The sequence below is a fragment of the Microtus pennsylvanicus genome, chromosome 21, assembly GCF_037038515.1.
Source record: "Microtus pennsylvanicus isolate mMicPen1 chromosome 21, mMicPen1.hap1, whole genome shotgun sequence".
Classification (NCBI taxonomy): domain Eukaryota; kingdom Metazoa; phylum Chordata; class Mammalia; order Rodentia; family Cricetidae; genus Microtus; species Microtus pennsylvanicus.
The window spans coordinates 3,944,378-3,966,890 of NC_134599.1; the positions used below are offsets into that span (position 1 = coordinate 3,944,378).

At 47.2% G+C, this 22,513-nt stretch overlaps 1 protein-coding gene across 3 annotated transcripts in view; it reads right to left on the reverse strand.

Moving 5' to 3' along the window:
* Nucleotides 1-22,513, reverse strand: part of Dpp6 (dipeptidyl peptidase like 6) — an 812,759-nt gene that overhangs the window by 565,689 nt on the left and 224,557 nt on the right. The window contains exon 1 of one of the 3 annotated variants that reach the window (XM_075955601.1): nt 21,866-22,197. The exons of the other annotated variants lie outside the window; for them this stretch is intronic. Within the exon in view, the coding sequence (XP_075811716.1) occupies nt 21,866-22,090 (225 nt within the window). The 5' untranslated portion in view covers nt 22,091-22,197. Of the gene's footprint in view, nt 1-21,865; nt 22,198-22,513 lie in introns of those variants that run through there. 3 annotated transcript variants of the gene reach the window in all.

Here is a 22,513-nt window from a genome sequence, read left to right on the forward strand (position 1 = left end):
CTGTATTTTAACAAGTAAAGACTGTCTGGGGATCAGGACAGTGAAACAGCCCCACTGGTCAGCCCTACAGTCAGGCAGTGGTAACACACACCTTTAATTCCAGTAGACATGCTAGTTGCCATAGAAACCAGGCAGTACATGACTTTAATCCCAGTGGTACACACCTTAAATCCCAGCCCTAGAGAAGATTATAAAATGGGAAGAGACAGCTCTCAGACACAGTTTCACTCTGAGATTCCTGGAGACAGGATCGCCCTTTTGGACTGAGTTCAAGGTAAGAGCCTTAACTGCTTTGTTTTTCAGGTCTTTAGGTTGAACCCAAATTTTTATCTGAGTTTTATTAATTGTGCACCAGGTGTGGTTGTTCCATAATCTCATAGGGAGTGACACTATTAGAGAGTATGGTTTCATTGGAGTGGGTATGGCCTTGTTGGAGGAAGTGTGTCACTGTGAGGGGTGGGCTTTGAGGTTTCCTTTGCTCAGGATAACACCCAGTGTCTCAGTTGATTTCCTGTTGCCTACAAGATTTAGGACTTTCAGCTACTTCTCCAGCACCATGTCTGTCTGCATACCACCATGCTCCCCGTCATGATGATAATGAACTGAACCTTGGAACTATCAGTGAACCTCCCCGATTAAATGTTTTCCTTCATAAGAGTTGCCATGGTCATGGTGTTTCTCCACAGCAACAGGAACTAAGGCAGGTAGCAAGGCTATCATCTACTTTTCCTACCTACTTTGTTTGGGCTTGTTTTTTGCTTGTTTTTGCTTTTGTTTTTCATAGAGGGATACGTTGACAATGGAACTCTAGTTGTATTTATTTTCAGTAAGGTGGGCATCTCTCTGTGTGTCCCTTATGGTGCCCTCCCACTATGTCTGCCTTATTGGTGCTTGTTCTAAATGGCAGACATGTTCCAGTGGCTGCCGCTCATGATAAGAGTGGTGAGAAAGCAAGGAGAGAATTGGATGGGTGCTGTGGGGTCAGGGCAGGAGATGCACACCTCCCAGGATAGAGACAGGAGGGAGGCTGAACTTCCTGGTGTTGCTGGCATTGAAAGCGTACTGGGAAGGAGCTCCATAGAGGAAGCCTGTACAAGGAGGTAACACAGCAAACTCTGGGTTTTGACCAAGCATTAATCTCCTGCTTGTCACCAGAGGGTACACCTTGATGCTGTGACTCACTTCTAATAACTAGGTCATGTTATCAATACAGCTTTCTAGAAACTTCGAGTGGAATGCTGGGAATGTGGCTCAGCTGGTAGAGTGAGCAATTGTCTAGCATGCAAGCCCTAGGTTCCATCTCCTGCACTGAAAAACCTGGGCGTGATGGTGCATGCCTGTAACCACAGCACCGAGGAAGTGGAAGCAGGAAGACCAGAAATTCAAGATTATTCTTGGCTATATATAAAGTTTGCTGCATGTTTGAACTACACGAGACTCCACCTCAAAGTTAAGAAAGGAAGGAAAGATGAGGAAAGAAAGGAGGAAGGGAGGGAAGGAAGGATGAATGAAAAGAAGGAAGGAAAGAAGGAAGAAAATGTGAGTGGGATATCAAACGCAGATGTTGGAAAACAGCTGGCTCTATTTTCCCTTTTATCAAGAACATAGAATCCATATAAGCCTGATTGAGCAGTGGCCACCTTTGCTGTGCGCCTGAGATCACCATCCACCCAGGGGGAAGTGAGCCTCCTCTGCAGATGGACAGACAGAGCTCTGGGCAGATCCATCCCGGGTGTGTCTTGTTCCCACCACAGTGTTGTCATCTATGGACTCCAGTTACTAAAGAACCACAGGTCACTTCACTGGGGTGGCTTCTGAAAAAGCTAGCATCACTTTGTGAGAATCACCTTTGAATGTGCCTGTCACTCAAAACTCAGGAGAGGAGTGGGTCTAAATGCAAGGCGCTGGTGTCCAAGATGAGGAGGTGTCCAGCTTGCCAATGGTGGGCCTATTTAGGGTATCACAGAGTTCATACCATTGTGAAGCTGTGATGGAAACAGCAGCCATAGGGAACTGAGGCAACTGTGGAGAAACCCCCAGAAGCAAGACCAGGAGACAGTTCTCAGCGAGCACACTGTGGACCTGCACTGGGAGGGGCAGAAGCAGTGATGGCGGCACTGGAGTAGCGTCTCTTTCCTACTCTACTCTATCAGCTCCATCCTCACAAAACACAAAGGCCAAGCACTCAGGCAAGGTAGGCAACAAAAAGTTGCTTGGACCCTGAGGCACAGGCTGGGAAAATGGAACAAGTTAATACCAACACTGTGAGAACTAAGGACCCATTGGCCATGGCAATGCAGAGCATTGCACGGCTTCCTGGAGGGACAGAGGCGTGGGATATAGTGTGATGATTTAAGAACAGCTCAGGTGTTCGAAAGAGCCATGCTAAGTTAGAACAGAGAGGGTAGGGGACCATATCTAGTTATCACCATGGCAGAACAGCCCTGCCAGAGCTGCGACTTTCCAGGAGACTTTCTGGTTGGCTGTCTTCATAGAGCTTTTAATGAAGCCAAATGGGAGGATTGGGGGCTCATTATTTGAAGCGGTTTTAAAATCGCCTTATTAGCAATGTACTAACAGGCCCTGGCAAGAAGGATGCTTCAAATGGCAAGTCCTGCCTCTTTCAGTCAATGCCTCATTTCCAGGATGGAGTCAGGAAAAAAAAAAACTTGATTTTTTTCAAAACTAACCTTCTGTGCCCCAGGCATCATTTCTGCCTTCTGTACCTGTGTCCCTGTTCTTAAGACTAACCTGCCATACACTGTGCAGCTCAGGACCTTGGCTGCTCCTGGGGCTCTGCAAACTCTTAGACCTTGGTTTTTATACAGAGCCTTCTTCCCTGGCCTCCTGCATGACCTCAAGTGGTTCCTATTTCTCTGGGACCCCTGTGATCTCCAAAGCCTCCCACAGTCATTGCTGACGGATCTGATTTTCTCCTAGTGTCTTCCTGGCTAGTGATCTGCACAGATCGCCTTCTACGGCAATATGGGTGCTGCCGGTACTTCGCAGGAGCTTTATAGTAAACCAACGGCACCGCTAACCAGCATCTGGCTATGATGCATCCACCTGCGACCCTTCACCAATATGCAAGGCTGACCGGCAAGGACAATTGGCTGCCACATGTCCACCATGAGATCCTTACCTTATTGGGTCACCAGCTTAGAGCCAGAGGTCAACCCACCTGTGTTGGTCTTTCCATTAAGTCCAGAGGTGGTTTGGCTCATGGCTGACCTGTGTGCCATTCAATTCTGATTCATTTCCTGGTAACCTTCAATTGCCATTCCTCATATCTGCCCACTACTTTCCATGGGTTGAAGCCAGTTGGCCTTGTATTATTCTTCCCCTCCCTTGACCTGTTTTCTTAAAGCAACTTTAGCAGACACATCCATACCTTCTTGTCTGTGCCTCTATTATACCACAGAGGGGAGAAGCTGAAGGGGAGACTATGTGGTACATAAGCCGAAATGTTTTGCAATCCGGCTCTTCCCAGAGAAAATGGAGCAGTCCCCACACCAGACTAGTAGTACTCAGAAGCTCAGTTTTATCTTTCACTTTTAGGTTTATTGGTGACTTCCTGTTTCATACATTGTAGTGGGAGAAATTTTTAAAAATCCTAGCTATGTCTGTCTTTCACCAACTATGTCCGTGTCTTAAACTTCATAGACGTCCTTGTTCCCGTCTCATCTCAGTCACAGGCAGAAACAACTTCAGGAAGGAAGAGTTTATTCTGACTCAGGAGGTGAACAGTCCCTCACAGTGGGAAAGCTTGGTGGCAGGAGACAGCATTGCATCTGAAGCCGGGAAGCAGAGAGAGAGACAAATGCTGGGGCTCAGGTCACTTCCCCTAGCCATTCAGTCCATGGAATGGTGCCGACCACACTTAGGGTGGATCATCTCGCCAATCTAGAAACTCCCTTGTGGACACGTCCAGAGGCCCATCATCTAGGTGATTCAAGAGCCTGTAAAGTTGCTGGTCAGTAATAACCATCACATAGACCAAGAGGTTCTGAAATAAGTTGAGATGCATCTTGTAATCAGTAAGCTTCGGTGGGGTGGGAATGCCAGGTGGTGGAGGGATCGTTTCCATGTGGGTAATGACTATGAGATTTACCAATAGGCAGGTTAACTAACTCTAGGAGAAGCAGAGGGTTGTTCCAACTCCAACAGCTACCTCAGAGGTAAAATGACCTTGAAGTGATCTTAAGAAACGATTGGTATTTTCTAGAGATAGAAATATGCAGAGGTCCTAGATAGCCAAGGCAGGAGACAGGAGGAATCCGGTATGTGAAAGGAAGGTGCAGGGGTCGGGCAGGCTTGCGAAGAGAGTGAGAGAGGCTGCAAAGGGGCTGGGTGACCAAGACACACTGCTGTATGCAGGCTGCAAGGCCCATTAGAGCAGAAATGGGTCACTTTGCAAGATAAACTTGTGGCAGCCAAGTGTCCCTGGGGGTGTCCACTTAGCCACTTGGCAGGCTGGACACACAGAGCCGTGAAGACACTGCTGTTCTTAACTACTTGTGACATTTTACATTTCTTTCCTAACTAAACTTCCTGCTCATTGCTTGTCCCCAAACATGAATTTTCTCCACTGTCTGGGAAGGAACCAGAAACCCCAAGAGATATGGCTGCTCCTTTGTGAAAGGACACACTTAAAAATAGCTTCCTTCCTATTAAACCAGACCCAGCAGGAAGCGGGGCATCTGGGTGGAAATACTGAATAATGCAGAAATGTCACAGCCCCTGGGTGCGGGTGTCCCGAGTGGAGGCCTATGCAAGGCTCCCTCATCTTCCTTAGTTTTAGCCCTAAAGCTAGAGCACTGATGTTTGCATTTGCCAGCTGGGACTGCCTGTTGTGTCAAGTAATGGCTGCCTACCGTGAGAGCAGACATGGACGGCGTGGGCTCAGGGTCACAGCCCTGCCCTCCAGGAGCTCGGGCTCTCTAGGAGGGGAAAGTGGAGGACACGGGCTGTGTTCACTGAGATGCGCTAAAGCCCTTCCTGTACAGAGCATGCAGGCCCTGGGAGCACGGCGGACCAGCAGGAAGCTTAGATGGAGGAATTAGTGGGGTTGCCAGGAAAGGGAGCCATGAAGTGAGGTTGCCTGTCCTAAAAGCTCCCAGCATAATGGCAGTGACCTGTCAGGGAGAAGATGGAGCGGAGCATTGCTTGGCCAGGAAGAAGTCACAACCACGCATTTGCTTGCTCTACGCGCTAAGAAGCTTCCTGCTTGAATGTGTATATATTATTTGTATTTGTATTTGTATATAAGTGGCCGCCTGGTTCCCTGTGTTACTGCAAATGACAGGATTTTTTTTTATGAGTGAATAATAATCCATTGCACGTAAGCCATTGTTTTTTAAAAATCCCTTTGAGAGATGCTAACTAAAGGCCTTGGTTCTCCCAACCACTAGAAGCAGAATGAGACATGGAGGTATTCTCTCTGCAGTTCAAAAAGACAGAGAAGGACCAACCCTCCCTACAACTGGAAGAGAGAGAGAGAGAAAGAGAGAGAGAGAGAGAGAGAGAGAGAGAGAGAGAGAGAGAGAGAGAGAGAGAGAGAAGGATTCTCCTCATAGACAGCAGGACCCCTCCTACCATCAGAAGGGGAGAGGCTCTTCTACCTTTTGTTTTTAAGCTTCCAACATTCAGAACTCTGAGACAATAAGAAGCCCTGGAATAAATACATGAAGAGAGAACAGGATCTTCAAGCCAGTGTGATAGAATGGGACGGATGTTAGGGTTTCTACTGCTATGAGAAACACCATGACCACAGAAACTCATATAAAAAAAACCACTGCGTTGGGGTAGGCTTATACTTCAGAGGTTTAGTCCGTTTTCAGCATGACAGGAAATGTGACGGTGTGCAGGCCGAGGTGGAGCTAGAGAAGGAGCCAAAGGTTCTACATCTGGGTCAGCAGGCAGCAGGAAGAGAGACACTGGGCCTGGCTCGAGCATCTGAAACCCCAAAGGAGGCCCCCAGTGACACACTTCTTCCAACAAGGCCGCCCCTCCTAACAGTGCCACTCTCTATGAGCCTATGGGGGCCATTTTCATTCAGACCACCAAAGTGAGGATGGCTATGGGAGGCGGAAGTGAAGAATCCCTCTTGCTGCGGAACAAAGAAGGACACACAATTTCTGTCCCCAGATTCTATCACCAACCAAAACCGACACAAATAAGTGTGAAATCTCTCCAAAAATATCTCTACTTAGTATTCTGTTATTCACTGTGAAGTGCAATTGAGTCATTAAAACAACTTAGAAGAGTTCAATGTTTTCTATACTTTTTGGCCATGAAAACATTTTAATACACTTGCAAATTGTGTGTGTGTGTGTGCGCGCACGCATGTGCAGGTGTCTATATGCAAATGTGTGACTGTAGAGGCCAGAGGTCAATAATCAGGTGTTTCTCACACACTACCCATGTGTTTGTTGTTCTGAGGGGTCTCTCACTGGCCTAGGGTCTCTTACTGCTGAGGTTAGGCTGGATGACCAATGAGCTCTAGGTATCTGCCTCTGACCATCCCCTAAGTGCTGGGATTACAAGCATATTCTACCATGTCTATCTTTTAGTGTAGGCCCTGAAGATCAAACTCAGGCCCGCATGCTTTCAGGACAAGCTCTTCACCAACTAAGACATCTCCCCAGCCTGTGTACAAATTTTTTAAGGACAGCTTAGAAACTGCCCTGGCAGCTCTCTCTTAGCTTTGTACTAACAAGGACCCAATCTTGCCTGACCAGAACTGCAAAGCTGACAGTTGATTATATGCACACACTACGGATGCTCATGAATTAGATTAAATGAGGCTCTTCATAATCGTATTTTTAAAGTGAAATCTTATATTCTTCTCATCAACAGAGTTTATTTGAACTCTGTGCCTTGAGCACAGGCCAGAGCTGGAGCCAGGAAAACTAGGAAGAATGCCAGAGGGTGGTGACTGCTCGGAACTGTCAGCTGTGCTCTGATGGCAACGGGGAGTTAGCAGAAAATTCAGGAAGCCTCTATACCTTCCTGTCTATTAAAGGACTATTAGAAATCCCATCTCTTTTCTCTGGACCACTGCACTCAAATAGGTATTTTGCCTCACAGTCTGCAAAGGCCTTCTCATCCTCTTTCAAAACATGCCCTTCCCTCTGGAGGTAGACACTTCTAATCCTAAATGCTCGAGATTACAAGGCAGTCTGTGAGAAACCCCGCCTAAGACATATAGGTAGGTGACGCTGGATAGGCTGGAGGTTGGTTGTTGAGGTCAGAGTCCGTGTGGTCAGGCTCTGGGGAGGGCCCTGTGCTATGGTATAAACTGTGGTTTCCAAATGTATCCTACAAGGAAGATGGAGAGCTACGACACTCTCTAAGATCTGTTCTAAAGGCACTAATCCATTCATCCGGGCCCATACTCCCAATCTAATTACTTTCCAAATGCTCCATTCTCGATCCCATATTTTGTGGCTGGGATGTCAATATATGAACATGGATGGGAAAGAAACCTTTCTCACTGTGTTCACCGTGTCTCCTAAACAAACCCTAACAGGGGTGGCATGGGCTTCTAGTCATGCTCAAGAAAAGTGGGACAGGAGGGTGTGCAATCACCCAACTGTCTCCTAACCAAGCCCTCAATTGCCCTATGCATTAAATTATATAAATACACGCTATTCCTGCTAAGGTATGGGCTCTTCTCCTCTGTTGATTGAGGAATTAAAAGATGGAAAAATCCATGGAAAGTAAAGTAAATTGGCGAGAGTTCAGATTCCTAAGACAGAGGAGAGGCTCCAGCACTTAGAGACCACTGATCTGAGGGCACCCATGTTTTAACTATGTTCAGGCCCCCGATCCCTGTGACTTCCTTTCTTCTCTCTATTGGTCCTAAGGTGATCACGTGCATCTCTCAGCATGGGGATTGTGTCCCTCACTTCTGTCCATACATGGCTTTTCATCTGCTAACAGAGCCCCACTTTGTGTCACAAGCACAGACATGACTGATAGTTGGTCATTATTGGGGGGCACTCCTATGTTCCTTGTGGTATAATAGAGAAGGAGAAACTTACTTCGTGTAAACAGAAATGGCCTGCTTTCATTTCTCTTTGCCTCCTTCCCTTGAGGCCCACGGCTGGCTTCACAGGGGAATGGTCACATTGGCAACGCCTACCCAACCACCTGCGCCTGTGGCATTCCTTGCTCTGGGCCAGATCTGAACTGCAGCCACTCGGTTCTCTGCCTTTTGCAGCAGCAACTGCGTCGGATCAGAATAAAGTCCTCACAGTGCCCGTCAGTCTGTGGCACGCTGAGGGCAATTCTAAGAGTTTCAGACATATCCACCGAGCTTTCACCACCAACCGACAGGAAGCATACTGCAATTGTTCCCCATATTACAAGTAAGGACACTGAAGCCCTTGAATAGGGAGTGATGCAGAGCTGGCATCCAAGTTCAGAGGTCAGAGCCTACAGAAAACAGTGCCACCGTGCTTTCCTGTCTCGGAGGACCCTTGAGTCAACCAACAAACAATGGCTAGTCTCGCCAACTCTAATGGCGGTATTAGTACAGGCTCCATTCATTTCTCCACACGGTGCCTTTCTCGGCTGTAATGAGAACATCTCATCACGCAAGCCTGCTGGATACCTTGGTATTCGCGGAATAAGTGACTGCTCCTCCGGCAGAGCTCATTCACCTCGCAAGCCCTTTCTTCATCTGAAATTGCACATTCAAGTAAAATATTTAAAGAGCACAATTGCTTTGGGGGGGGCAACATTTTGTCAGCTGTGTGTCCCGCCCTTCCCTGCTTGCTCTCATTGGGAACCCTGGGACTCAGAACAGTAGAGCAGTTTAAAGCCAAGACTCCAAATCATAGCCTAGGATCTGTGTTGGGGGCTGGTTAAAGTAGACTTCTTGGCTTCTCCATGCTGCTGAGCACAGCTGCTGTGCTCATAGGCACACTGGGTCTTCCCTGCACCCAGGAGTTATGCTAGGCCTGGTAAATCCCACCAGCCCTGAAAGTCACCCCTACCCTCTGTGTTTAGTCATCCATCCCTTCTGGGGTTTCCCCCATGACAGCCTTCCCCAGTTACCCACCATTCTTTTGCCTCTGGCCCATTCAGTCCTGACTCTCCTTGCAAGGTCATCGGCCTGTTCTACGCTGGATGTGCCTATGGTCCTTAACCAGAGGCTGGAAGTGAGAGCCAGAAATTGGCTTCAGAGTACACCACATTGAGACCTTCCCTCCCTGCAGCGGCACTGCTGGGCCTCGTGGGGACATACAGGAGAAGCAGCAGAGGGTCAGCTCTGTTTGACATGTCTGCTGGTGGCTGGCTGCCCCGTGGATACACAAGGGGTCTCAAACCATCTCAGGAACAGAAAGGCAGCCTGAAATATTTCTGGTGACATGCAATGGCCTTGCAGATGTCCCACTGCCACCATCTCCTTTGCACTCGAACTGGCTGCTGAGCTTTAGAGCTTTGCCAGTGGCTTGCATTCCCAGTCGCGATGTGACGACAGCAGAAAGAGTATTTTTACACAGCTCTGCTCTTAATTGCTCTGCGACCCCTTGGCAACTGAAACCCAGCGACCAGAAAGTGGATTAGCTGTTTCTAGCCTCTTTAACCACAGTCACTAATGTGGGGCTCCTAAATGTTATCTTTTCTTAACCTCTTTCCCTAAGAAAATTTTCTGCAACCCCAGGTATACAGGATATAAAATATATATTTGAATCTAACATTTACTGATGATAAGTCAGATAAAGTTATTTTCACATAAGTCTCTGGTATGTACGTAAGTTCATTATTTATGAACAGTGAAAATAAATTTGCATATTAATGAGATGGGTTGCTTGTTTGTTTTGTATAAATAATTCAATCCTGGCTAAATATTTAATTCTTTGGGACCCAGAGCATCATCAGTACTTTTCAGAGTTGACTGATATTTTAATTTTATAATTATTGATGCTGAGAACACCACTTTGCATAAATATGGCATACAAAATGAGCTCAAGATCAAGGCTGCAATGAAGTCTTGGATACAACACAGGCCATTGTTGCTGGAGACACCTCCAGCTCGTTGCATGTTTGCTTTTGAATGGCCTCTTGGTTGATGAGCAGCCAGAGACCTCTCACTTTTGCCAAAACTTCCATGACTTCCTCATGGAACTAAATGACCTCAAACCAGTGATGAGTCTTACAGGTACTAGGACACTTCTAAAATTTGTTCCAAGTGGCCATGCATCTTCAGATGAAGGACATGGGTTGCCCACAAGGCTTTGGTGGCTTGCTTAGCATGCTTTCTGAGATGTCTTGACTTCACTGGGCAGGCTTTGGTTCATCTATCCAGGGCTGTCACAATGCTCACCATAGGGAGTGCAGATATGCAAGCATCCAGAACCTAGACCTCACCCAAGCCTGTCTTGCAGCTGCAGATCTTTGTCCTACACATCTTGGTCTCTCGCAGCCCTGACATCACCTGAGGGGCAGGTGCCCATGTTCATCTGTAGAGGGGCAGAGATAAGGTAAAGGTCGGGCTGCCAGCTCTGGCTCCATGCTTCAAGACTGATCTGATTACATTATCATAGAAATGGGTGCTGTGCACAGCCAGAGAGCCTCAGGCAATTTCGGAGACATTACAGAACCCAGGAACATTTTTTTTCCTGGCAGAAACATTGCATTTGGTCTGGGAATTTAAGTTTCCCTCTAATGATGCAGGGTTCAAAAATACTCTCATTTGATTTCCTACCTGTCAGATCAAGATGTGATCATAGAAAAAGAAGCTGTGGGGTTTTTTTCCCTTTCAATTATATTGAGTTAGGTAATGCAAAGTTCTGATCAATGTGACTCAGGGCCATGTTGCCCTTATAGGAATCACTTTGTGGGACTCTTCACTATTCTCCAACAACAACAGCAACAAGAAAAATGAGCAAAATGGTTAGAGACTAATTTAATTGAACCCCTACTTGTCAAATTTATTAAAACAAGACAGGACATTATAAATGCTAAGTGTTGTTTCTATAAAATAAATTCTGCTATTATTTTTATAAGATTCAAAAACTATAAGTATGTGTATGTATGTGTGTATATGTGTAAGTGTATGTATACATGAATGCTATGCCCATGAAGACCACAAGAGGGCGTGTGATCGCCTAGAGCTGGAGTGACAGCAGCTATGAGGCAGCCAATGGTGGATTCTGGAAGCCGAATCTGAGTCCTCTGGAAGAGCAGTGCTTTCTCTTACCTGCTGAGCCATCTCCAGTTCCCATGCTGCTGTTTTCCTAACAACCACTTGCCCATCTGTTTGCTTAGGCTGAGCAGTCAAAAAGAACCTCTGCTTGCCCCAGCAGCCTAGGAATCAAAAAGAGACTTCCCTTTCAGACACTGGAGAAAAGGCCAAAGGAAAAGTTTGAAATTTTTGCTTCAGAATGCTTTCGATTTTAACATGATAGCTCAACACGCCGGCATAACTAGCATGCTTCAAACTCCGAATTAAATCCCCAGCATTGTATTTAAAAAGAGACCATAAACAAAACCAGAAAGGCACACTGACAAAAGTAGGATTAAGAGAGCAAGCTTATTCTGACGGAAGGGATAGGAGGCATCTCAGGTCTGGTACCCTCACTCAGTCATTTCACAGACTAATTCCTTGTTTAGGGCAGTATGTGTTTGATAACAAAACAGCCCAAATTCCTTATTCCCCGCTTCGCCAAGATTCTGGCAATGGAAAGAGGCACAATAAGTATTCTATAATGTATCAGAGAGTGCTGAACACAATGGTAAGGGAATCAAATGATGGTGAGGTGGGGGATCCCGGGTGCAGCAAGTGGGCTAGGCACCAATTCTAGCCAGAGAGGATGGGCTGGAGTTCTTGAGAAAGTGATCTTCCAGGAAACTTGAACTTCAGCCTATGAAAATAGCCAGTGGATAAAGGTACTTGTCGGGGTAGGGGTTTGAGGAGAATGGGTAGTAGGTGCGCCAATGTTTTTGGTAGAGTGAGAGCCACTGAGACAGGTGCCATCAAAGGACAAAGCATATTACACCTTCACATCGTTGCTCTCAGTGAGATGAGGTGGTCCTGCCTGGGGTGGATCTTGCCTTGCAGGTGGATCTAATTATACAGGGTTCCTGAAGGGCAGGCGCCCATGCTAGGAACAGGACCCAAGGAAGCCACCTGTGGGCTGGACTTGAGAAAGGGACCTGTTTAAGAAGGATGACGCTTCTCAGGAGGGTGCTAATGCAGAGAGGCTGCCAGTGACACTCCAAGTCCTCCTTGCATACTGGGACTCTGGGATGAACTTCTGCAGTACAGAATCCCAGAGTGTGAGATGCCAGTTTCCCTGATGTAGTAAAATGAGACATCAGGGTTAGCGAGGTCACTGGGGGTGCGGAGCCATCTCAGGATTCTGCTGCGGTACCTCCTGTCCCATGCTGATTGACACCAGCTAAAGAAAGCCAGAAAACGCAATGAGGAATAATGTGGGTGACTTTGCATTCAGTAAGGCCAGCTGCCCAACACGGAAGCCAGAGACCCTGCTGTACCAGCAGCTTGGTTTCTATAGAAACAGTGCCCTGCCTTCTCCAACATCCCCTTCTTTAACAGACAACCAGCGGCGGGGGTGGGGGGGAGATGGGGTTGAATTTCCCATCCTTTTAAAAGAGCTAAAATTTTAGAAGTGAGAAGATACTCTCCAAGAGCCCTTTCCATGTACAGAGTAGAAATCAAACAATCCCAGGCACAATAATAACTGGGGGGTGGGGTGGGGATGAGGATTGTGTTGAAGGGAAACGCTCAAGCACATAGCCTTCACTGTCTAAGCTGAAAACAGCCTTGCTCCAAACCAGTGTATTGTGGCAACAAGAAACAATGCCAAATGCTTGGATAAGGTAATTAAATTTCCCAGACCAGACCCTTCAGCCCTGAGGGCCTGCTTCAGGCTCTCTGTTGCTCTGCCCTCGAGCCTCCACTCAATGCTCTTGGAGGCTACCTTCCTAATGTACTACTCAGACCTTGAGGAGGCTGCCATGCACTTCTGGCAACCTAGAGGCCTGCCTGGTCCTGCTCCTGGGATCGACCAGCTCCCCACACATCCCACACAGGCTCTAGGGATCTCTTCCTTCCCTGAGAAAGGAGCCAGGAGGCCCATGTGCCCCAGCACCCCAGTTTCTGCTGCCTTCCTGTGGGCAATTTCCACATCAGCTTATCAGAGAACTGCAAAGCTTGTGAGATACAGGAAGGGAGATATTTGCCTTCAAAATTCAGAGATGGGGCTGGAGATTTAAAAGCACTGGCTGCTCTTATAGAAGACCAGGGTTCAATTCCCAGTACCCACAGAGCAACTCACATCTGTCTATGACTCCAGTGCCAGGGGATCTGTGCCTTCTGACCTCTTCTGACACCAGGCACACATATGATACACACACACACACACACACACACACACACACACATTTTTAAAAATTTCGGGAAGCATTCTGTGTACCCACCACTCCATCATGATTGAACCCACCAGGGCCAAGAAATAAAAGATGACCTGCCACACAGAAGAAAGACACGTGTCCTCTGTTACAGCCCGCTCAGAGTAGCTAGACTATGATGAGGTCACCAACATGCTTCTCAGAACAAAGGCAGACCCCATCTGAGCAGCACAGTCTGCAACATCACTGCCTTCTAGACAGACAGATGTGCAGGGAGGTACAGCAGACCAGACATGGTTCTCTGAGCTTCTGTCAGAGGTGCTGTACTTTCTTCCATGCCCATGTCTTCAGGCAGCTGGAACAAGGCCTCCACCTCTGTCTGTCTTCGAACCTCTCCCCTTAGTAAGGGGCCCTGATTCCAAGTGCTTGCCAAATTCCTCCTCCTTCTGATCTACTCTTTCACAGATTGTGTCTATCTATAATAGAGGGGCTCTACGAGGTTAGGAGACATTGCGTATATAGTATGTGGGCACATGAATTATCGCTAGAGGCACACTTTGTGCATTTCATGGAGAAAGGTTAATGAAGCTAGATGCATACACTGTTGATGTGAGGGGGATACAAGATTACTGCACAGGCTGCAGATAACGCAGTGAGGAGACCATTGCTGTCTGAAAGCTGCCATGCTTTTTCCATTGGCTGTGTCTTGAAACTTTCCCACAATGGTGAAGAGCAGGAGACAGGGAAAAAACCTCACTTTCTCAATCTCAGCTAGGGCAGGAATCTATATCCTTTATTCCACTTTCAAAAATTAGTATTACATTAAAAGTTGGCCTCAATGTATCTAAGGTAAATGCTGATGTTGACATGAAATCTAACCACTATAGAAGATTAAAAATTGATTTCTGCAGTGGCTTTGATGATCTTAAAAAATAGATTTCATTTTTCATTTGAATTAAAATAAATGTGCATGGTGTGTGTGTGTGTTTCTGTTTTCCATTTCCACTAGGCTTAGAGCCAGGGTAACTTTTCTAACTTTTAAACATCTGCAGCTGTTTGTAGGCTCACCTAGTTCTGCCAGAGACAGAAGCTGTTTCGGGAGCTAAGACGGTTTGTATCTGGAGACAGGGGATTCCCCTTCCTTTGTACACTGTTAAATGTTTATTGCCCCCACCCCACCCCCCGCCAAGGACCTGCTGAGAGCTCTACTCCTAAAACTAACCTCTGCAGGACCAGGGATCCAGGCATCCCTCTGCACCTACACCATCACTCCCTGCATCGCAGAAGTCTTGTAGAAGTCTCGCTTTCCTGTGTGTGCATGTCTCTGTGTGTGCATGCATGTGTGTGTGCATGCATGTGTGTGTGCATATTCACCATTGTGGTGGAACAAAAATGAACGCTTGCTAGGCTTGAGGTGCATATGAGTGATACTAGAGAACACAAAGCTGTTTATCCTGCGCAGAAGGAAAACTACTGCGGGAAGTGAAAGAATCTTACAGCCGTACAACAAAGCGGGCCCAGCATCCCCTGGCAAACAGTGTAACCACCCGGAATCAAAATAGTTAGGCTTATATTTTATGGCCATATATTTAAACTTTTATGTGTGTCTGTGCACGCACGCACGCGTGCGCATACACACACACACACACACACGTATGATGTTATCTGTAGGAGTCAAAAGGGAGCATCAGATCCCTTGGAGAAGGAGTCACAGATGGTTGTTAGCCACCATGAGGGTGCTGGGAATCAAACTCCGTTCCTTAAGCCATCTCTCCGGAACCCATTTCTAACTCACTGACATAATTAAGCCAATTTCCCAACTCAACTACAGAGGCATACACAGGAAAACAAGGAAGAACAAGACTAGTAGTCTAGAAACCTGGGTGATTTGCCCGCTGTCATCTCCTTGATTGTGCTGTTGTCATCAGGAAAGCTCAAGGCTATCAATCAATCAAAAAAAAATTCTACCAAAGTAAGTTCAGAAGGCTGGACCTCATTTTAAGGGCAACGGTGCAGAAGCTGTTCCTGGGAAAGGACACATGTATTTTACATCTCTATAAGATCAAATCAATACGCTTGAAATGGAAGAAAACCATGACGTGGCATGCAGGTCCCCCTCTGCCCTTACCATCCAATTTATTAACCAGAGTTTAATTTTAAAAGGATCACAGGATTATTATTTTTATAGGCGGCACTGCACGAGAGGATCGATATCGCACATCGAGGGAAGCGGTTCTCCGGCACTTGATGAATGCATTATTATCGTCAGAGTAATTAAAAGGAGCAGGGTCGGCTACAATCAGAATGTACATCTCACTCAGCAACTCCTGCCAGTTGCTCCCAAAAATTAAACTCATTCATCAATCCGACTGTAAAGCATGAAAAGCTTTGCGTAAGAAATGGAAAAGTTTTACTTATAGAAGGGAAAAAAAAAAAGGCCATCTAGGGCCAGCATCTAAAACAACCCGTAACCACTAGTGATATAAGAAGGTTCATGGTTCGTCCCGTATGGGGAAATGAGCCAACAGCATAGACACAAAATTAATATTATTAAATTTTAATATTCCAGCGTCTCATTAACCTATAGCTAACAGATCCATGTAAAATTTGGAAATGTGCGCTGGCAGCAATTAAAAAAAAATACCATGCCATGTAAATTTGGCTTTCATACCTACCTCAAAGTCCCCTACTGCCAACAGCTCATGTCCCCTGGGAGGAGATCACATTCCTGCTTCACAGACACATTTTTGTTTTGCTAGTTTTGAAGAGCAAAACCTTATTAGCATGTCAAAATTTGTTTGCTCTGGTTCACAACTGACCCGCCCAGTAACAAGCCAGGGCAGTCTGTTCTTGTTAATGTCGCAAGTGCAAAGGTTTCCCTCCTAGGTCAAGGCAAGGTGCAGGTGACATGAGACAGGGTGGGGCTGCTGGAGCTTGCAGGTGCAGAACAGAGATGAAGCATCCTCGCTGCTGTTTTTGGCTCCACTCCCCATCCTGCTGGCACGGCCTCTTTGTGCAGAGGAATGTGCTACTGGATGCTAACATTTTCAGCTTCCTGTGGCTGCATTCGGTGCGCTCAGAGGGAAGAACTTTAGACATCCTTGCTTTGTGCCTAGCATGGACTTTGGCCAATTTTTAGTGAGAGAATTTATAGCTAAGCGAAGTGACCAATGACTTTACTTAAGCACTGTTGTCCTCGTGTTAAATACAGTCTCCTGTAACAACTAAATAAAATTTAGAATTTAAAAATATTTTTAAATTAAAAAAAATCCAGTGGTGAGCTATGAGATGGTGTGACAGGGAGATAAGGGGACTCAAAGCTCACCTGTAAAAATCTTAATACAAGAAAGGAGCTTGGACACCGGGGGATGTGGTTCATGTGTGTTCATGCTGGGTTTCAGTTGGAATTAGTGACCTATTCATGCAGATGTTTTGCTATAATCTGCAAAGCTGCTGACATGTCTTATGAGAGCTTGGCAGAGTAATCATGCCAGTTTATCCCACAGTCCTAGCAATTCTAGAATTGCCCACTTCCAAAAAAAAAAAAGGCAAAAGCAAATTATCTTCAGAGAGGCAATGTCCTGAGAAACAAAGGTGTCCTTACAATCTTCCAGCAGGAGCCACGGGATGCACTATGTTCCCTTTGCACAAAGGTGAAAAAAGCATGAAGGGGATGAATAGAACACCAGAGACCCAAACTTTAAAGAGTAGGAGGAGGGAAGGATTTGCCAAAGAACTAAGGCTGAGATCAGAAAGGAATCAAGGGGGAGCAGGAAGATGGAGGGCGGAAGAGATGGGTAGAGGGAGTTGGAAAAGAAAAGAAGGGAAGGAAGGAGGGAGAACTCGTACAATACTATGAAAAGCGCACGGTGCAAAGCTTTGAAGAATAGAAGGCTCTCATCTAGAACAAAGGTTAGGATGGCAATGAGACAAGGGAAAATCATTTGATGGTACGGACGTCATATCAAGAGGTTGACATATTGTGTGTGGACTGTGTAGTAACCATGGCACAGGGTGCAAATCTACACACAAGCCAGATGATGAAAAGAGGACCATTGAAGATAAAAACTGGAGCTAGTATCAACTCTTGTATGAGAAGTTGTGGGTGGTGGGGGGGCGGGGGCAGGGAGCATGCCAGGACAGGGGGAGGACTCTGGAAACTAAGCTTCACTGTTTGTAAAAGGTCTAGGTAATGATGGTAAGCTGTCCCTGCAGCTGCCGGGTTCAGTGAGCACCTCTACTGTACCCACAGCATCTGCCCAGCAGGTCCCACTGATGTGGAGATTAAATGTACACTGCAGCACTGGGTGCCTCCTTGGTCACAGCTCCAAATGACTCCCTTATTGCCCATACCCATTCTGGGGGTGGGTATTCTAGACACTGTCAATGTCATGACAAGGAATATTCTGGGAAGAAGAGGACAGCAGTAAGGTTTAGCCTTTTTTAAAATCATGGTAGTAAAATCATGTGCAATTAAAACTTAAAAGTTACTTAATGCTGGTGAAAAACAGTTTCAGAGAATATGGACATCTTCATGATGGCAAACTACTTAAGAAGCCAGTCACAAAGCTGATAAATCCCATGGACACGTGACATCATACCACTGAAAGATCAGGGTAGAGACAAAGAGGATGGACTGGGGGCTAAAATGACAGGCAGGATGGAGAACTTGGACCTCTTGGGCCGACTGACATCATGGGCTGTGGTATATTGGTGGATCTCAGCTTTGGCAGGTTTGTGGTTTTAAATTCAGGTCATCCGCATATTAATATCATTAGGACAATGTGAGTCACCAAAAATGAAGAAAACAGAAGAGGCGATGCATCCTTGAGAGAGGACCATGGTGGCAGTGTGCAGGACCCCGAAAGCCATGTCAGAGACTGGAGAGAAAGGTTCAAGTCCAGTCTTGACAAGAGGCGCTTTGATAATGTGCCACTGTTAATTCCAAGAGCTCTAACATGGTAAGCTTTTACATGTGTCCAGGGGCTTTGAACCCAGGTCTTTATGTTGGTATGGCAAGCTCTTTATTCACTGAGCCCTCTCCCAGTCTTCATGTTTGTTTTTGTCCATTTTTATACACTCTAATACCACTTTTATCTCCATCCCTGGGTCTAAGGACAAGATATGTAACGCCTAGTGTGGTTTAAAGTTATGCCATGTACCAACATCAGATGAGAAGGACTGGGGAGTTGTTCGCACATGTGCTGGTTGGTGTTTTGCTCTTTTTTGGTCAGCTGGACACAAGTTTGGGTCATCTGAGACAAAGAACATCAATTGGGAATGTGTGTCCATAAGACTGGCCTGTAGGCAATTCTATAGGACATTTTCTTGATTAATGATTGATATAGGAGAATTCAGCCCAAAGGATCAGTGTTTTATCTCAGCCACAAAAAGCAAACAAACACGCTGCACATTGCAACAGCTAAGCCTGACCGGCAGAACATGGGCGTGTGACGAGGTCACCAGCCTCTTATTCGGACTGCTCACTCATAAACAAGTGATGGAGATTTTCTATGAGCTAATGGAAAGAGAGCATTCAGCACCTTGGACAGCTCCCACAGGGCGTTTTGAGGTTCCTAAAGCTCCTGGATGAGCTCTCCCTCCCTCCCTCCCTCCTTCTAGGCCTCCATGCTTCCCTCTAGGCCTCCCTCCCTCCTTCCCTTCCTCCCTTTCTCCCTCCCTCCCTCCCTCCCTCCTTCCCTCCCTCCCTCCCTCAATCCCTCTAGGTTTCCCTCCCTCCCTCCTTCCCTCCCTCCCTCCCTCCCTCCCTCCCTCCCTCCCTCCCTCAATCCCTCTAGGTTTCCCTCCCTCCCTCCCTCCTTCCCTCCCTCCCTCCCTCCCTCCCTCCCTCCCTCCCTCCCTCCCTCCCTCCCTCTCTCCCTCCCTCCCTCCCTCTAGGTTTCCCTCCCTCTCCTCACTTCTAACCAGTCACACATCTTTTGCTCTGCTTTCCGCTTGATTAAAAAAAAATGCTAATATGAGATTGACATGTCTAGCAGTTTTTAAACCCAAGAACTTTACTAGTTACCTTTGATTGCAAGCAAACCACAGCCTCTGTTCTCAGAAGAAAAATGGTTTGATTTGTGCATCTGCCTTTTGGTAAATGTTTCTTCAATTTAAAAAAGAGAAGTTTTTTTGTTCTGTTTCATTTTAAGAGACTTTTTTTTTTAAATTGAAGATACATTTAGCTCTACATTTGAAACTTAATTAACACTTCCTTGCTCACATAGGTGGTAAACACCATAATACTATGGGCACATACAGGAAGTAGGAACGTTGATGAGTATGAACATGTCCACTACCTCACGTGACTATTTTTGTTGATTTTTTTGTGGCAAGAACAGCTAAAATCTACTCGTGGATCAAGATTTCGCTACTTGGCACTTGTATTACCTATAAATCTCATTAACAACCCTCATGCTCCTTCATCCCACACAAATGCCACTTTGTAGGAAGCATATGTGCTTATTTTGACCCAATAGTGGAAAATATATACACCCCAGTACATTAGCACACTCGACCAATGCCCATGTGCGTGGGTGCATGCAGACACACATTTCTGTATTTTGCAGGACACGAACACTGTGTCAGGACTTGGTACATCTGAGTTTGAGAGAGCCCCCCTTTGGAGTTTCTCATAGTGGACACATGTCCCACTGATTGATACCCCTGATCTGCAGCTGACCTCAGACTTTGACTTATCTGAGCAGCAGCTCAGCTAGGCTATGCATCACAATGAAAAGCAGGAGGTGCATACTCTCAGCTAGGATCTTAAAAAACAAACAAACAAACCCAATCCAGATGGGCGGAGACCAGCTGGTGCTTCCAGCCCTGCCTGTCCTTTCTCCTAGCGACATCTAGAGCCTGCTTAGCAGAGCAAGCTCATTCCAGACCCATAATCCAAAGCTTTTAAGCCAGATTTGGGATGGGGGGGGGGCTGTGCATCTTTCCTGTCTGCATTGCCACCCGTCATGTCCCCAGGATCCTAAGTAAACAGAATCCGCCAGAATTCATCATTGCTTGGTGCCCTCCTCAAGGAATTCTAGTTGTTTGAACCAGATATCAGAAGAATTTGTCCTTTTTCCTCCAGACTGCCCACTGGAGTGAGGGACGATATTAGTCATTGGTTTCTCTTTTTAACCAGGAGAATCTGGAAATGACCAGAGAGAAAGATGCTTGATGCCTGCCTGGCTGTGGACTGTGGGCCCCCGTTCAACTCCTGTCACCTCCGTGGAAGTCCCTATGTCTCACAGAACAAAATGAAACACACTATGAACAATAGCATGGCCTCACTGGTTCTGTAAGATCTGACAATTGAGAAACACCCCCCCCACACACACACACACGGAAACATTTTGTCTTGCTATGCGCCACACTGAAGTCTAGTTACTCTTGACTGTGGGCTCATGGGGCCACACCTCCTGTTCCTTCAGGGCAATGGGCTGCCCTACAAGGGCAAGGAAAACTAAGAGTTGGGCAGAGACCCAGGTGCTGCTGAACTGCACTGCACAGGGATCCCCGCTACTCCTCAAACACTACACACCCTTCTCTAAGGGGTTGTTGCACCAGCCAAGACAGACCTGCCAGCCTCAGGGCTCTCTCCTGGCACCGTCTCCAAAACTCTCCCTCCCTGAAAGTCCTCTTGGCACCGACCTGATGGAAGGTCAACCCATTTCATCTCTGGAGCCACTGGTACCCCAAAAGACTCCTTGATTTCTAGGGTAATATGAAAATTCAGTCTCTGAAGCCAAAACTTGAGAGTAAGGGACCGCTCCTAGAACTTCTTCTAAAGGAAGGTGCAGGGCCCAAGTAGAGTTTCTGGCCCACAGGCTTGTAGCCCACATTAGCATGCCAGGTACTTAGGAGTTTGGAATGCTGTATTGGGTCTGGGTCAGAGGCCAGGGCTGTGAAGTTAGGACTTTTCTTTTTCCAGGCAAAGAACACCACAGGTATAAACATCAGGCATAGAGAGAGAAGATGTCTGAGGACAGAGAAAAGGGGAAGAAACGCAGAGTGGAGAGGAGGGCCACCTTGGATAGTGGAAGGAGGAAAAAATGAGTCTGGACCAGCTGTTCCCTGAGCCTCAAAGCAGGAAAATAAACATAAAACACAACTCCAAGCATACACAGATCTAATTCCCTCCTTGGGAACTACGGCGGGCTGCGGTTACAAACAGATATCCACGAATCTAGTGAATTCCAAGCATAGTCCACATCCCAGCAGGCGCAGCTCCAAAACCCTCTCCTGCTCCAGCCACCAACTCCTGGCTACCACCGCAGAGACCTACTCCGGACCATGGTGACTGATCGGAAGCCAAGGAGAGTGTCTGAGAGCCAAGGAGAGTAACTGAGCGAGCTATGGCACAGCAGGGGGAACAGGAAGAGAGGAGCAAGAAACCCAGAGACCCCCAGGAATCGCTAGGCCCTCATCTCCGGCTGAAGCCCCCACCACCGCCACCCACCCACCGCGGTGCTCTTACGTCCTCCTCGTCACAGTCGCTCCGAGCCTGGTACTGGAACCGGGGCCGGCCACCCGCACCGCCACGCTCCCGGGGCGCCGCCGCCTGCGCCTGCGGCCCTAGGGGCTTCGGACCCGCGTCTTCCTCCGGCCCCTGGCCACCCAGGAGGCGACTGGCCTCCGGGGGCGCCGGAAAGGAGCGCGAGGTGTTGATCTTGCCGGTGAACCTTTGGTACAGCGAAGCCATGGGCCGCCGCAAGCTGGTTCACTGGTTCGGATGCTTCGAAAAAAAATTTCCTTTCTCTATCTCTCTTCCCTATCCCCACCCCCTCCAGCAGAAAAGAGAGAAGGGGGGAAAAGGAGGCGGTGGGGAAAGAAGAAGAAAGGCGAGCCCGCCGCTCCGCGCCACTCGCGAGTCGCCTGGGTGCTGAGCGACTCTGCCTGGCTCAGCTTCTCCGCCCCCTCCCCGGCGGCGCGGAAGCCAGGGGTCGGAGTGATCGCTTTCTCTTTCTGCTTTGCTATTTTTTTAAGTCCTCGACACGGCCACGTTCGGCCTCACCAAAGAGATGGAAGGAAAGCAAGACACCAGAAGCACACAAGGGAGGGGACATGTCTAGGCCCCATTATTTGGCACCACCTAGAGACCAGCTTGCATCCCGGCTCATCTCCT